The sequence below is a fragment of the Neomonachus schauinslandi genome, chromosome 1 (assembly GCF_002201575.2).
Source record: "Neomonachus schauinslandi chromosome 1, ASM220157v2, whole genome shotgun sequence".
In the NCBI taxonomy this organism is placed as follows: Eukaryota; Metazoa; Chordata; class Mammalia; order Carnivora; family Phocidae; genus Neomonachus; species Neomonachus schauinslandi.
In genome coordinates, this window is record NC_058403.1 from 69,803,587 (window position 1) to 69,820,899 (window position 17,313).

Consider the following 17,313-nt stretch of genomic DNA (forward strand, 5'->3'; position numbering starts at 1 on the left):
TGAAAGCCTAAGTCTTTCCCCTTTCTAAACTTTTACTGTAATTATTGTTCAGCACCAGAAAGGTAAGCATTTACATGTTCTTCAATTATCTCATGTGTAGTGTATCTTTCCAACTGGATAAAACAGAAGAAACCAGGTATTAGACTTCAAGATATTTCCAACTTTGATTAAGGACTCAGTAAATACTTGTTGACTTTTAGAGTCAAGGAAGTAGAATGTTATAGGAGATTTAAAAACATACACATAGAGAGTTCAATAATCTGGTATGGGTGGGACAAAGAAAAGATAACTCTATCTTTTCCCCAAAATGGTTAAAAAAAGATAAAATTATTTTTTACCCTTTCCATTTATTCTTGGCAAATAATGCCACATATTTTCCTTTCACATTTTCATCAGTGCATCATTTTTTTAAAAAGCAATCATCAGTCCCTCAAAACAGTGATGTAAGTAAGAATTTATAGGCATAGTGCAAATCCCACAAGCTTTAAGGAAACAAAGCCAAATGATAATTTACAGAGCCAAACAACAGGAAGATAACCTTTTGGGTAAACTGATTCCCCTGTTGTAGGAGACAACAGCAAGGGAGTGAAAAAAGCATGGACTCTGGATGCCAATTTTGATTTTGCCAATTACTAGCTCTGACATCCTGAACATATTCTCTAAACTTCAATTGTGTCCTATCTACAAAATGGGGAGAATATACACTTTGTAGAGTTCTTAGGAAGATTAAAGGAGAAAATGCACAGGAAGTACCTAGCACATGCTAGTTACTCAAAATTAGTTTCCCATTCTTCCCTCATTTGGCTGTTCTCTCTCTTCTCTGGTTCCTTTCTAAATTAAAATCAAAAGGTGTTTCCTGTCACTTTCTTCCCCCACTAGTTTTCATTCCATCTCCCTGTATTTGTTTCTTGTCACTCTCAAAGTCTCTCTTGTCCTTTTCCAACCCCCCTGTTCTTTCGAGCTGTTTCCAACACCTACAAGGAACGGCTATTTTTAACTAATCTTACTAGCTTCATTTAATCTATTCAATAAAATCTCTCCTCCACAGAGCAAAGGAATTTGCAGAGGAAATAAGACAAACTGGAGGAAGCTTACTCCTTTAGTGAATTAAGTTCATGAGCGAAGCGATACTCCTTATTTACTCTCCCCATGGGCCTCTGTATCAAACCCGGGATAATTACACTTCTGCCTCACAATAAAAGAAAATCCTCAATATCTTGTACTCTAGACACACCCGCTGTACCTAAGTTGGATCAGTATCTCATGCCCTCAGTCTTTGATATGCTTACTTGAATCATTTTATACATACTCGGGTCATCTCACAGTAAAATCCATGTTGAAAAGTCCCTTTGGTTTCTCATAAATGGATATGCCACGGCTGACCTCATCAAAAAGGCAGAACTACATCCTAGCATTAATGAACATGCCTCAGGTTCTTGAGACGTTTTGTAAAGAGAAGTTAGTAAGCAAAAGGATGAAAGAGTCCCACAGGGAAAATTCTTGACTTCACATTTTTGACAGATTTGGGCTTCAGCTGTGACTGCAGAGAGCGGGGTGCTGCCATCACAGCACCAAAGCTGGGCATGCCCGCAGTTCTCACCCTGTGCCTCCCTGAATTTTTGCATTTCTGACCTTGTCTACTCAACATGTTTTTAACCCTCTACTGCATCTTTGCTACTATAGAGCTCTATTCCTCAGATAGCAAGTACCTTATCCAAGTTGAGAGATACAACTGAGGAACTAACATGAAAACCACGTTTCCTCAGTAAATCAGAAGCTGCTAGTTACTCGAGAGCCTATGAAAAAACACCGAAATGGTATTACTCAGTCACCAATCTAAAGAGAGAACTTTGACTCAAGGTATAAATGAAATTGTAATTATATAAATATATTTATAAATATTTATACAATTATATACTTATACATAAGCACTTACACAGACTTAGAAAAAAATGTAAGAACATTAATTCAAAAGGACTCACTGAAGAATAAACAGAATTTTCCATGATTTCCTTGAGGAGATACATAACTCATTCTTTAGGAAGGATCCCTCTAAATCCAACCATTAGAAACCATATTCTCTAATTGTGTACTAGCAACACATGAGCATCTTTTTTTTTTAATCCCCTAGTTGCCAAGAGAGTGATCTTAAAGTAGATGGGAACCTAAAGGTCTCTGAGCAATAGCAATTTATGTTCCTCAAGTAGAAGAATCGATCGATCCAAATCCCCAATTGACAAAATAGGCCCATTCTATATAACAAGGTTAAAATTCTGATTTTGCCACCAGAATCATTACTACCCCTTCAGAGGACCCTAAAGCTCAAAATAAGAATTGAGCATACAGTGAAGGTGCTAAGTCAAACAGTATTACATAGATTCAAGATGGCCTCTTCTAAGTAATACGGAAAAAAGCTTTCACCAACTACATTTTGAATGTGGCTTTTGTTGGCAGAAAAACCCCACAACATCTGAAGACTGCTGATAATCTTCTCCACCTCCCTTACTAAATGTTGTCTTATAAATTGAATTTAAAGGTCTTCCCCTTACAGAGGCTTTCAGTTTTGATACCTTTTGCAAGAAAACAGTAGAGGAATTTAAGCTCATTCAGTCACCAGAGCCTTTTAGAAACTATTCCAACCGGGGGTAAAAAAAAAATGAATCATTCTAACCACAGGAACATGGTTAGCAACTCTCAGCTGCATCATCTTCTTTTTCCCCCCAGGACATACATAAGTATGCCTTAAAGCCCATAGGACGATCAATAACCATAGTGGTTACAACTACAAGCCACTGGACTGCATGATTATTGAACAGCTGCCTTCCCATTGATCACTTGTGGACCCAAACAATGGAAGGGCCAAGGGAACTAGTATGCTGTACTGGCAAAAACAGCAAGCACCTTCCTATTCTAATCACCACAAGAGCCTCACTAAATGTCCCTTTCAGGACTAGCAGGATCAATACAGTTTATAAAGTAATAATGAAGAAAGCTGTTTCAGGCTAGGATATTGAAAGCCACCCCATGCTACTCACCCTACATTTAACACTCATTCTGCCAATAACACATACCATGGAAATAATTCTAGCTGGGAACATGGGAATCCGTTGAAAAAAATTTTAAATATGATGAGCAATAATTATAAGGGATGCTTTTTCCATGTAAACGGAAGCCTGGATATTTTGTCACGTGATATTTCTTACATGAACAACAAAACAAAACATGTGTTATAGAGTTTCTTTTCCCTACCAAAAATGGGGCTTACAAAAAAAGGAGGTTGTTCTTATTCTGAATCTAGCCATTCCTTTACCAAAGGATCTGAGGAGTAACATTATCATTTGATCCCAAAAAAGTGCCGTGCAAGAGACCACTTATTGGAACACACATTTCCTGCTGCCAGTACTAGGAGGTCTAATCCTTACACTTCCATTTGGTCACCAGATTAGGTAAGAAAGAAAGAATAGTAGGAAAAAGAAGAAAATAGAAGAGGACTGAAAAGGTGGGGGGAGGGGGAAAATAGACTGAATATAGGAGAGAGCGAGAAATAAAAGAGAAGGCAGGTGACTTGCTTGCCCAACTTTGGCTCTATGGTCCTATGAGCCAAAATGCATACTTAGTGACATGGTATCTCACAGGAAAGGGAAAAAAGGGGTAAACTGAGAGAGGTCAGGCCATGATGTTAATTTCTTTCCTGTACAAAGACAGTCTCTTGAGGACAAAGGCCTGCCTCCTGTAATGTAATGTCATAGTCCAGATGAGAGAGTTTCCTTCGAGGGAAGTTGGTGAGAAGTTCAAAACGTTCATTTGGATATCCTTTAGACTGGACGTGCTTCACCAAAGCCTATGAAAAATAAGAGAAAGACAAAGCTGTTAGATGGAAATACAAAGAAAGAATATATTAAAGAATTAAATATCTTAAATTCATTTCTATCATATCAGATAAGATATGAAGTTATTCTTTTTTTTTTAAAGATTTTATTTATTTGAGAGAGAGAGTGAGTGGGAGAGACAGCATCAGCTGGGGGAGGGGCAGAGCAGGGAGCCCGATGTGGGGCTCAATCCCAGGACCCTGGGAACATGACCTGAGCCGAAGGCAGACGCTTAACCGACTGAGCCACCAAGGCACCCCAATTTTAGTTACGCTTTCACACAACCAAAGCTTACCCTGTGGAAGGGCCAATATAACTCTTTGGATGGGACGATAATAAACCTGCACCCAGTAATTTAGGGCCATTAAGTGATACTGAAATATACAGGATTATGTTTGTCTCCCAAATACACAAACTCAATTTCTATCTGTAAAATTATCATCCTCTTTTTAAACATTTTACCATTTTTCCTTTTTATCAACAATCTGTCCTTCAGTCCACCTGCAGACATCCGTGCCACCTGCACACTGAATCCCTTCTTCCTTCTCCAAAACTGCACCACTATGATATCCCCTTTTATAGGTACCTTCAACATCTCACTCTCTACAGATGATTCCCCTCAGACTTAAAGATGCTCACTCTCTCCTTCAGTCATTTTTCTCCTCTGATTATTGCCCATTCGCTCCCTCTAGCTTCACAACCAAACTTCTCAAAGAAGTGATCTATACTTGTTCTATCCACAATCTCATCTCCCATTCCCATCCAAATACTAGACCAGGAAGATAGTTCTGGGTATCAGAACCTTCTTGCACTTCAGTCATCCAGTCTTAAAGAATCAGATTAATTATCTCCAGCCACAGCAAGTGGCTAGGTGTGGACAACTGACCCAAGGGGGATTCACTCATAGGCTAAGCTAAGCTAGTCAGACCCATTCTCTTTTCCAGGAGTCAGAAACAGAGGGAAGCCCATTAGCTGTGGACTTTAGACGAAAAGGCCCTCAGCATCACTATGATGAACCATGTACAAGTTGAGAGGTAAACAAAACCCACCAGTATACAGAGAGAAGAATGGTATGAAGCAGAAAATCACAAAAGGGAAACAAAACAGGCCCCATGAGAAAAACACACAGAAAAATACTTTCGGTTTTCAACCACTTTGCAGGGTCAGCTACTAGGACACCCAGGAGCCCCAAGGATACTATAAATAACTCCACTCCCCTTTTCCAGGTAATAATTTCAGTTGGGTTTCTATACCATGCAGCCATGGAATAGAAAATCTTGACTAGACAAACCCTATGTGACTTGCCTAAGATAATCTGACAAGGAAATAAAGTAATCCAAAGATGCACCACAGGTAAGTTTCCAGTTAGAGGCCAGACTGAATACCATCTATTTCAAAGATTCACAAAGCCAATTATGCCAATTAATTAGTTTCTCTGCTTCTAGTAAACACCTCCAATCAGATATACTTACCAACAGTTTAGCTTGCTCTGGAAGAGTGATCTGTTCCCTTTTTCCATCTGGATACCGCAACATCAGCTGTGCTTTTGGTCCTAAAGGAAGGGTTAAAAAAAAAAGAAAAAAAGATAAGAGCTTAAGACATGAGACTAACTTAAACAAATAAACAAACCCCTTCAGTAACATTCAAGTTTTAAGTAAAGCAGGTCTAGAATGTAACTCACCATTTACATCTATGCCCTCCACTATTCCATCTGATTTTTCAGGTGACATCTCCAATATTTCTGAATCCACGGCTGGCAATCCTTGGTGGTTTGTGGCTGCTCCAGGCTCAGTTCTGGCTGGGGGTTCAGTTAGTGGCCTTCTGTTCTCCTCTTTTCTATGCCCCAAATCTTTGTGGGGAGATTTTCTGGACTTGGCAAGATTCTCTATCTCCTCTTCTTCATCAGAGCCACAAACGGATATGAACTCCTCACTGCCAGAAAAAAGTTCAGATTCAGATTCTTCATCTGAGCGGCTATCCTGTTTTGTCTGTGTTGAATCAAAGTGTGTCTCTTGCAAGGAGGCTCTGATGGCAGCTTCTAGCTGGCTGTCTTCACTTGCATCTATAAGGCTCTCCTGCGAGATGCAGTCATAAAACGTGGGTGGAAAGAAAAAGAAAACAGTTAAACCAAAAAATAGATAAAGTCAAACAGGACATAAGAAATTTAACACTCAAGACGCCTAGGTGGCTCAGTCGGGTAAGCGTCTGCCTTTGGCTCAGGTCATGATCCCAGGGTCCTGGGATCGAGTCCCACACGTCGGGCTCCCTGCTCAGTGGGGAGCCTGCTTCTCTCTCTCCCCACTCATCCTCTCTCTCTCAAATAAATAAATAAAGTCTTAAAAAAAAAAGAAATATAACAGTCAGCTTGCCAATATTACTTCCCGCAGAATGTATCTCTTTACTAAAGTTTAAGCTATTTGAGTGCAACAACTTTGTCTTACACAGCCAAGTTGGAATGTATATTTTAAAAACAAAAACTACCACCTGGCATAATGGTGTTGCAAGCGCAGGTTTCCTTTATAGCAAAATGAATAGAATCAAGAAAACAGTTTATTCCCGGCCCAGAAAAATACAAGAATTAAGGTTTTAAATATAAAGCCAAAACATTAGTTTTTAAAATGACTCAACACAGAAAAGGATGTCTACCTCACTCATCACTATATTCTTCAACTAGCGCTGCTTTGACACAGAGGAGGATATCAATAAACTCAGTAATCATCATTTTGCAAAAAACGTAACAGATCTCTAACATTTGTTTTTTGTTGTTGTTTTGTTTTTTAAAGATTTTATTTATTTGACAGAGAGAGTGAGAGAGTACAGCCGGGGGAAGAGCAGAGGGAGAGCAAGAGAGCAGGCTCCCTGCTCAGCAGGGAGCCCAATGCAGGACTCGATCCCAGGACCCTGGGATCATGACCTGAGCCGAAGGCAGCCACTTAACTGAGCCACCCAGGCGCCCCTAACATTTGAACCAAAACAAAACAGCATATAATGAATAGGAAAAACCAACAACTATGTTTCCCCAAACTTAATTACAATGAAGGGTTTCACTGTGATCATGAGAAATGCAAATTTCAACAGTTTTCCCCCAGGTAAAGTTCTGTCACAAATATTGCTAAACTGATTGAGTTGCAAAATATGGGTTGTCTGAGTGGAACTTATTTCGATCTAACTCAAATTATTAAAAAAAAAAAACTTTGTAAGGTAATCAAAAGTTGAATACTAGACATCTCATGATACTAGGAATTGCTGTTAATTTTTTAAAGGGTGTATCACTGGTATTGTGATTGTGTTTTAAAAAAATAGTCTATCTTTTTTTTAAAAAGGTTTTATTCATTTATTTGACAGAGAGAGAGAGGGAGAGAAAGAACATAAGCAGGGGGGAGCGGCAGGCGGAGGGAAAGGGGGAAGCAGACTCCCCATCAAGCAGGGAGCCCGACGTGGGGCTTGATCCCAGGACCCTGAGACCACTACCTGAGCTGAAGGGAGACGCTTAACCGACTGAGCCACCCAGGTGCCCCAAGAGTCTTTATCTTTTAAAGATACATGCCAAAGTATTAATGAATGAAAAAATGAATTCTGAGATTTGTTTCAAAATAATGTGACTAAGATGAGGTATGAATGAAACAAGACTGGCCACCTGCAATGATTACCGAAACTAGTTAATGGATACATAGAGGCTCAATAAATTCCTTCTACTTTTGAATATGCTGAAAATTTTCCACAATAAAAAGGTAAAAAGTATGGGTCGCTAACAAAAAACTAAAGGAACCTCATTTCAACTTTTACTATGTGCTAATCATAAAACAAAAAATTTAAGAAAAAAATGTTGAATAAACCTAAGGCTAATCTACCACCAAAAAAGGGCAAGTAAAGTGCCCACATGACCTGCAATGGCTTTTAGGTGGACTGTAGGTTTACAATAATGACATTGCACAGTATGTAACTTGATTTTAAAGACTGTCTCTGTGGCAGACACTACTGGCTTCCTATCCAATATCCATTCTCCTCTGATTTCTTACTTACAGAATCCTAATCATGTCTATAAAAGAAAACCTGTCCAGCCAAAAAATTCCATTTATCAGTTTCCCTTGCAGCTAAAAAAAAATGTGCTATGGAGCTAAGGAAGCACTTACAAAGAAATTATAGAACTTAACACATGTAATAGAAAAGTCTGAAATTAATGACTAAATTTCCATCTTAAATAAAAAAGTACCCACACAGAAAAAGAAAATTAAATTAAACCCAAACTACACAGAAGGAAAAAGAGGAAGGACAGAAATCAATGACCTAGAAAACAGAAGAAAAATCATTAAAACCAAAAGCTGGTTGTTTAAAATCAATAAACCTGATATGCTTCTAGCCAAACTGTCAGGGAAAAAAGAAGCTACAAATTACCAATAACAGGATTAATAGGACTATTAAGGATTAATAACAATCACTACAAATACTACAGTCGTTGAAGGACTAACAAAGAAATATAATGAACAACCTTATGTCAATATAGTCAACCCCTAAGGTAAAAGGGACAAATCCCTAGAAAGACAAAACCTACTAAAGCTCATTAAAGAATAAATGGGAGCGCTTGGGTGGTGCAGTCAGCTGAGTGTCTGACTCTTGGTCTTGGCTTGGGTCATGATCTCAGAGTCATGGGATCAAGCCCCTCATCAGGCTCTGCCCTCAATACAGTCTGCTTGAAACTCCCTCTTCCTCTCCCCTCGACGAATCCCCCTGCCCCCACATTCTCGTGCTCTCAAATAAATAAATCTTAAAAAAAAGAAACGGATAATTTAATCTTAAATGGTTCAGACCTGCTTTGTGCCATAATAGCATTTTTCAGTAATTCTGAGACTGTTTTAAAATTTTAAACAATACTTTAATCTGCTAAAGACCTTCAATGTCACAAGAACATCAAAACTAGTGACCATTTCTGAAGAAAATGAAATACTGAAATATATATTATCACTGTTACAAAAATTTATTTCCATGAAATAAAGATGTGATAAATATTTTATAGCAAATTATTGTATCCTACCAACTTCGTGTAGTAATCAAACTTTTTATTATTTAAAAAAAAAAAGAAGAAATAGATACTTGAGTAGTCCTTTATCCATTAATTAAATTGAATCTGTAGTTTAAAACTTCCCACAAAGAAAGCTCTAGGTCCAGGTAGCTTCATTGGTGAATATCATCAAACATTAAGGAAGAAAAATACCAATTTTAGGGCTCCTGGGTGGCTCAGTTGGTTAAGCCTCTGCCTTCAGCTCAGGTCATGATCCCAGGGTCCTGGGATCGAGTCCCACATCAGGCTCCCTGGTCAGCAGGGAGTCTGCTTCTCCCTCTACCCTTCCCCCTTGCTCGTGATCTCTCTCTCTCTCAAATAAATGAAATCTTAAAAAAAAAAAAGTAATACCAATTTTATACAAACTCTTCCTGAGGGGCGCCTGGGTGGCTCAGTCAGTTAAGCAGCTGCCTTCGGCTCAGGTCATGATCCCAGGGTCCTGGGATTGAGTCCCGCATTGGGCTCCTTGCTCAGCAGGGAGCCTGCTTCTCCCTCTCCCTCTGCCTACCACTCCCCCTGCTTGTTCTCTCTTTCTCCCTGTCAAATAAATGAATAAAATCTTAAAAAACAAAACAAAACAACTCTTCCTGAAAACGGAAGCGAAAGAAACACTTCCCAATTCATTGTGAGGCCAGCATTAACCTTATACCAAAACCAGTCAAAGACATTATGAGGAAGACAAAAGACAAACTACAAACCAATATCCCTCATGAACACAGACCCAAGAATTCTTGACAAAATTTTAGCAAATCAAACCCAACAATACATAAAATGCACTGATAATAACCCAAGTAAGTTTTAGCCCAGGAATGCAAGGTTGGTTTAACATTAAAAAGCCAACCAATATAATTCAATAAAAAAGAAAACCAATGTTCATCTGAACAGATGTAGAAAATCTGACAAAATTCCCTCATGATAAAAACTCAGCAAACCAGGAATAGAAGGAAACTTCCCTCAACCTGATAAACTATATCTATAACAAACATAGCTAACATCAAAGTTAATGGTGAAAGAGTGAATACTTTCATCCCACCACCAGAAGCAAGTCAAGGATGTCTAATCTCACTACCTCTATTTAACTTTATAATGGAGGTCCTACCTAAGAAAAAGGTATAGAGACTGGAAAGGAAGAAATAAACTAAGTCTTTATATGCTAACAACACGACCATCTACATAGAAAATTCTGAGGGATCTACAAAAAAACTAATAGAACTAATTAAATTTAACAAGGCTGCAGGCTACAAGGGCAATATACAAAAACTGTAAAACACTGCGGAAAGAAATTTAAGACAAATAGATCGTGGATTTGAATACTCAATACTGTTAGGATGTCAATTTTCTCCAAAATGATCCATAAAGCCAACGCAAATCCAATTAAAATCCCAGCAGCTTTCCTCACGGAAAGTGACAAACTGATTCTAAAACTTATATGGATCTTGGGGCGCTTTGTCAGAAAAGCATGCCACTCAGGGTTGTGAGTTTTAGCCCCACATTGGGTGTAGAGATTACTAAAATAAATAATAAACTCGGGGCGCCTGGGTGGCTCAGTTGGTTAAGCGACTGCCTTCGGCTCAGGTCATGATCCTGGAGTCCCGGGATCGAGTCCCGCATCGGGCTCCCTGCTCGGCAGGGAGTCTGCTTCTCCCTCTGACCCTCCTCCCTCTCATGCTCTCTGTCTCTCATTCTCTCTCTCTCAAATAAATAAATAAAATCTTTAAAATAAATAATAAACTTAAAAATAAGTAAATAAATAAACAAAGCTTATGTGGATCTCTCTGCCATAGATCCTTCCCACGTTAAAAATTAAAAAACAAAAACAAAACAAACGTGTGGAAACACAAAGGACCTGAAATAACCAAGCAACTATAAAGAACAGAGTTTAAGAATTTATACCATGCAATTTCAAGACTTACAAAGCTATAGTAATCATTAAGACAAAATATTAGTGTAAAGAAAGACATATTAATCGAAAAGAGTCCATAAACCCACACATATATCCGATCATTTTTTGACAAAGATGAGAAGGGCAATTCAGTGGGGGAAAGGACAGTGTTTTTTAACAAAAGGTGCTAGAATAAGTGTATAGCCATATGCAGACAAACAAAAAAACCCAACTGAACCCTATATTGATACCGTATACAAAAATTAATTCAAAATGGATCACTGACTTAAGAACTAAAATATTAAAAAAATGGGATAAAATCTTGAGTTAGGCTAAGATTTCTTGGATATGAGACAAAAAGCACAAAGTATAAAAGTTTATAAATTGGACTTCATGAAAATTTTAGAATTTGCTCTTCAAAAGACTATTATGAAATGAGTAAATAAGCAACAGACTAGGAGAAAATATATGCAGACCATATACCTAACAAAGGCTTATTATCTAAGGAACTCTTACAACCCAGTAAGAGACATACAACTCAATAAAAAAATGAGCTGGAGATCTGAGTAAACACTTTAACAAAAGAGATAGTATAAAAGCACGTGAAAAGATGCTCAAATCAAAAACCATAACTTGTAAGTTTTAAACATGCTATTTACTGCACATTAACTATACTTCACAAAGCTATAACTTTTTTTTTTAAGATTTCATTTTATTTCAGACAGAGAGACAGCGCCGGAGAGAGCCCACGGGGGGAGGAGCAGAGGGGGAGGGAAAAAAGAAGGGAGAAAGAATCCCAAGCAAATTCTGTGCTAAGCAGGAAGCCCGATACAGGGCTCGATCTCAGGATCCCAAGATCATGACCTGAGCCGAAACCAAGAGTCAAACGCTTAACCGACTGAGCCACCCAGGTGCCCCTATAACTTTTTTTAAATAAAATAAACTTACGGCTAACTTATCACACACACAAAAGCAAACAGATGTGCCCATACGACATGTAATGGCTTAGACTGACTACAGATAGTAACACTGTGTACCATGAAGGTTGATTTTAAAGAATGACACTATTATGGACACTACTAATTTCCTATATCACATTCAGTCTTCTTTGCCTCCTTAACAGAACCTCAACTGTATTTGTCCAAGGACATGTGTCCAGCTAAAGTAAGCAGAATTCTTATCTGTAGCTGTTTACTTTTGTATAGAGGCACTACCCCCTTCTTCCTTGTCCATGCTTGGATATAATGCCTGGGAGCATAGCATCTATACTGTGAACATGAGAACAAAAAGCCAATACTAAGGATAAAGGAGGGGGTGGGGGCAAGAGGAGGAATCTGGTTCCTTGATGACATCCACAGGAGTCATGTCCTAGACTGCCTATGTCAACTTCTTGTTGAGAAAAGAGATGTCTTCCTTGTTTAAGTCATTATTTGTGGGTGTTTCTCTTGCACACAGTTGATCCATATTTGTAACATTCAGAGAATTTAGTATCAGAAGTGGGGTCTGAGGTACTAGTTACCCCAATCACCTCTATGTATTTGTCCAATGTTATGGTCCCACTCTCCCACTAAAAGCCTTACTTTTGTAAAAGACCTGGTGAAGTTGTAAACTCAGTTTATGTTGTTGTAATTCAGCAACTCAAAAGCCCAGTCTCTGGTTTTTGAGAGTAACAGCCTTATGACTACAAAGGATAAGAAACTCTCTGGGTTTTTTATGCCTTAAAAAAGAATTCTACTTAAGTAAAACTTCTCTGGGTAATGAGAAAAGCAAACCAAAACAAAACAAAATACAAAACAAAAAGCCCCGAAATACTGTGTCTATAGATAAAGATGAAACAATGTTTTTGTTCTGCAGTACTATGTCTACCTAAATAAAACTGCTCTAAGGGGGGGGAAAAAAAGAATTCTATACCACTCCTTGGCAAGCATCCATAGTATTTTGTGCCTGTGGGTACTTTATTCTAGGTGATAACTTAAGGAACTGTGTTTCACAGATGCATGATATGGACTGCTCAAGTCATATCCTCTGAAATGAATTTTTTTTTTTAAATGTTTTATTTATTTATTCATAGAGTCAGAGAGAGAGAGAGAGAGAGGCAGAGGCAGAGGGAGAAGCAGGCTCCCCGCCTAGCAAGGAGCCCGATGCGGGACTCGATCCCAGGGCCCTGGGATCATGACCTGAGCCGAAGGCAGACGCTTAACCATCTGAGCCACCCAGGCGCCCTCTGAAACAAATTTTATTTTCACTGCCATCAAACCCAAATAGCTCCTACAACCAAATGTGAGATTCCCATACCTTTGAAGCTCTCTTACATGCCACTAATCTTGATTCCAATTATCAAACAGGTCTGCCTCATAATAGCATATTATAGAAATTACATATAGAAATAATCTGAGTGGGCCAGAGAGCCAAGCCCCAAAGCTATATAACCAATAATAATGCCCAGCTATACCACCATGAAAGCTGTCTGGGAAAAATACCATTTCCACTGGCAGTGCTGCCCCTGAAGGAGTGGATTCCTCTGTCCCTGGGCTTGCCACAGCAGTCGTCCTGTCCACTGCTACATATTCACATTGTTTACTTCTAAATCCGGGTCTCAGGTCACATGCCTGTACCCTAACTGCAAGGGAGACTGGGGGGAATACGAATCTTGTAATTTCACTGAGAAGACTGAACCCTAATGTGGGAAATTATCCAAATATAAGGAGGGTGTCTAAGGTGCTGTGAAACTGTAACTGTCCAAAACTTATGTTATTATATTTACTCAGAACATTTTACACAAGACATTCATATACAATTATACAATTACACTTAACTGCCCATCACCACTTCTCAGTCATACTTACTGAACGGGCACATTTTTTGGGGGGACTGCTAGAAAGTCCATCCAGTTGGCCATGTTCACCCAGAAATCCTGTCACTTGATCCAAGAAAGAAGATACATCTAATTGGTGCCACTCTACTAGCTTCTGACCTAAAAATTAAAAACGAGGATATATAATAAAATTAATTCTGAATATTCTCATTAAATATTTCTTTGGCACATGCATAATTAAAATTTGTATGGGAACATACACGCCACCCTTCAGCATAAGTTACATACTGTCTTCATAAACTAGAGGATACGTTAATTATAACCAACCTAAGAGACTCCGAGCCGTCATGACAGGGGCAGCTACTTTATCTGCTGGTATCGCTTATTGCCATTTAAGAAAAAGAGATTCAGACAAAGCAGTATCTATATGAAGCTCAATTAAAATAATAAAACTAGCTCTATCCCCTGCTTCTCTGGTGGGATTACAACCAGTAATTGAACAATCAATATTTTAATGATAGAAAACCTAAGGGGATCCCTTACAAAAGGACAAGAAAGATAAACAACTATTCTTTGAAAGGACAGAACTGTACAAAAATATAAAATACTACCATCTCCCAAAGTTACCAGAAACAGACTCCTAAATACATACTTCACAGATATTTAAACATTTCAAGGGCATGAACAAAAACCCTTTATCTAAATTATTACAAATAATTCTAAAACTGGATCCAAGTCCAATAGTAAAGATCAATTATTGAGAAAACTGAAAGATAAATGAGAGGTTAAAGACTGTAAGCTGACATAAATCTTACCTGTCCGTGGATCCAGGATGGAAACATAGGGGAAATCCCCCAGCTTATAAAACTGTATGTATCTCTGACCTTCCTCACTGTCATGATAAACCTGTTAAATCATTGATATTATAAAAAAGGTCAGCTTCTAACCTTTGGTATATATAAGAATCTTATTCCTACATTAAATAGAAAATGAAAGTTATCTGGTGTGAATTTCCTCAACTTCCTGCCCTCAATCCCTCTGGAAACTTACAGAAACATAAAATCTGTTCTTCCTCCCTTCCCAGTCTATTGCCCTTCCTGCTTATCTGTCCATCTGTCATTCCTCTCAAACATATACATCTTAATAAATCACAATATATTAAGATTATATGGCTCGAGTGCCTAGCATAGTGCTAGACAAAGAGATAACCAATCAACAGGTGCTGAATAAAAGAGTACCATTCAGAAAAATCATACTGAATTTAGGGGCCTGCAAAACATGAAAAGGCAAATTAATAACATTAACAGCATAACTTGCATTGGGAAAATAATTAAGTTCATTCAGAAGTTTTTATTTTCAGTTAATTTTTCATAAAATAAAAAATCAGAGCAAGGTCATCTAACTTTAGCTTGATAATTTATATAAAAAGTAATTACAGCCAGCAAGACCCTAAGTGACAAGTCTAAGGACATACAGATGGGAGTATCAAACTCAAGCTAAAATCCAGGCCTTAGGCAAATGTTTTTCCATTACTCCAAAAACTTCTACATCTGCACTGTCAATTACAGTAGCCACCAGAACATGTATCATATTGAAGTACCTGAAATGTGGCTAGTCTGATACTGCTAAGTATAAAATACACACCAAATCTTAAAGACTTAACACCAACAAAAACCCTTGATATTTTAATACTAATTTTATATATATATTTATATTTATAGAGTGAATTTTAAAAATATATTAAAATTAATTCCACTTATTTCTTTTGACCTTTTTAAATGTGGCTACTAGAAAACTCTAAATTACTTATGTGGCTCATGTTATATTTCTCCTGAACAGTGTAGTTGTACATTCTATCAAAACATATAAACTCTTCTGAGATATGAGTATTATATGCTTTACATGGCATGGTTCTTTCTTCCTCCTTCCCCTAAGAGTTCTTCATTGCTGCCCTTATTTTCACTTGTCCTTACTATTTTAGCCATTAGGTGGTTTTATTTTTTCATATGTCACAATTTAACTGTTATTAATTTTTCCCCATTTTATAACCTAATGCTTCCTCACCAACATCCCATACTACAAAAGTAAAATACCACAAAAATTTTGATTAACTCTCCATCTCACCTGCCAGAAAATGAAATGTTCCCGGATAATATTCTTCACAGCTTCATTGCTCCATACATCACGGTTGAGGCACTGGCATGCAAAGTCTTGTACATTTTGAATGTTTATCATTAGCCACTTATTTTGCATCTGGCCGCACTCTTTGGCCTGCAAGAGTAAAGTAACATAACATTTGTCAGAATCACTTTCTACTTGTAACTGATGTTTCAGAATTCAGAAGCTGTCTTCATATAAATACTAAGCTTTTTCCTCAAGTACAACATCTAGAGTTTTCAGTATCTATACAGCATTTACATTAATTTGCATATTTGTATATAATTATACTGTCCATTTTCAAGCGTTCTTCAAATTTAAATTATCTGCTTTTCATTTATACACTGTTACTTATTTAATGGCTAAATTTCTACTGTACAATTAAACATCTTGACCTAAAAAAGACTCCACAAACAAGGTCAACAAGTCATATAATTATATCATATTGTCTCTTCTGATCCCTATCCATAAATATCTCCCCTTTTAAACAGATATAAGCAGTATGTATTACTTTGTTGTTTTCTTCTCAATATTTCCATACATGCATATACATACTTCAAAATGTGTTTCCAATACACAGTTCCAAATACCATTTTCATCCCAATTATCAGGCACGTGCTATTTTACGGAATCACCCTAAACACTTCAGTAAGAGCTGCCGAGGGTGTCTTCTCTTAAGGTTGTTACTCCTAAGGGTGGATTTCGAAACCTGAGATCACAGGATCACAGAATATTTCAGAATGATCTCCAAGACTCCCCAGTGTATGGTACAAATATCAATCATGAGTGTGCACTTTTTGTTTCACAGTTCCTCATCACCACAAAGACCTAAGAAATAATGCCAAATAGGAAAAGAATAGCAGGAAGGCAAATAAGCAAATGCTACCTCAAAGCTCTACATGAGAACTGAAATGAAAGGCATAGTTTTGAATAATTTTGCCCTGGAATAATATTCTTTTCCTATCAGTTTGACATGGGAAAATCTTAACGATCAATTAACTTAGATTAATAACATCTGAAGAACATAAACATTTCAAAAGTATTATAAGATATAAAACTAAGAATATCTTCTCTTTTAAGGCTTACACAATCTTGCAAATACTGTTATCCTATTTTTTTGTATAAATCCCCCAGAGAAAATAATTTTCTAATATTCGCTACTGATTCCACAAGTGAAAACCCAAGTTCTAAAAAGAAGTATCCATGTATTGAGCCAGGAAGCTGTATTTAACTGGTCAAAGCCTTATTTTAAAGTATAGTATAATAAAGAATCTTATTATACAAATATAATAAAATACCTCCTTGCACCTAGAAAGTAAGAGTGCTCCACTTAACTTCCTTACCTATAGCATTCACATAGATTTAATAAATGGGTGGTAAGTAATTATACTGTCTTAACTGAAGAAAAGTATTTGAGGGATACCTGGGTGGGTTAAGCACCCAACTCAGTAGGTTAAGCACCCAACTGTTGATTTCTGGCTCAGGTCATGATCTCAGGGCCGTGAGATTGAGCCCCGCATTGGGCTCCATG

General features: G+C 37.6%; 1 protein-coding gene across 1 annotated transcript in view; it reads right to left on the reverse strand.

The window, feature by feature from the left end:
- Positions 1-1,934: 1,934 nt before the first annotated feature.
- The window catches only part of UBXN7 (UBX domain protein 7), a 55,814-nt gene continuing 40,435 nt past the window's right edge, over positions 1,935-17,313 (reverse strand). Inside the window, exons 6-11 of the mRNA XM_021692303.2 lie at positions 15,750-15,896; positions 14,441-14,531; positions 13,657-13,784; positions 5,551-5,944; positions 5,342-5,421; positions 1,935-3,841 (exon numbers count right to left, since the gene is read on the reverse strand). Coding sequence (XP_021547978.2) covers positions 3,680-3,841; positions 5,342-5,421; positions 5,551-5,944; positions 13,657-13,784; positions 14,441-14,531; positions 15,750-15,896 — 1,002 coding nt within the window. The 3' untranslated portion in view covers positions 1,935-3,679. The remainder of the gene's footprint in view (positions 3,842-5,341; positions 5,422-5,550; positions 5,945-13,656; positions 13,785-14,440; positions 14,532-15,749; positions 15,897-17,313) is intronic.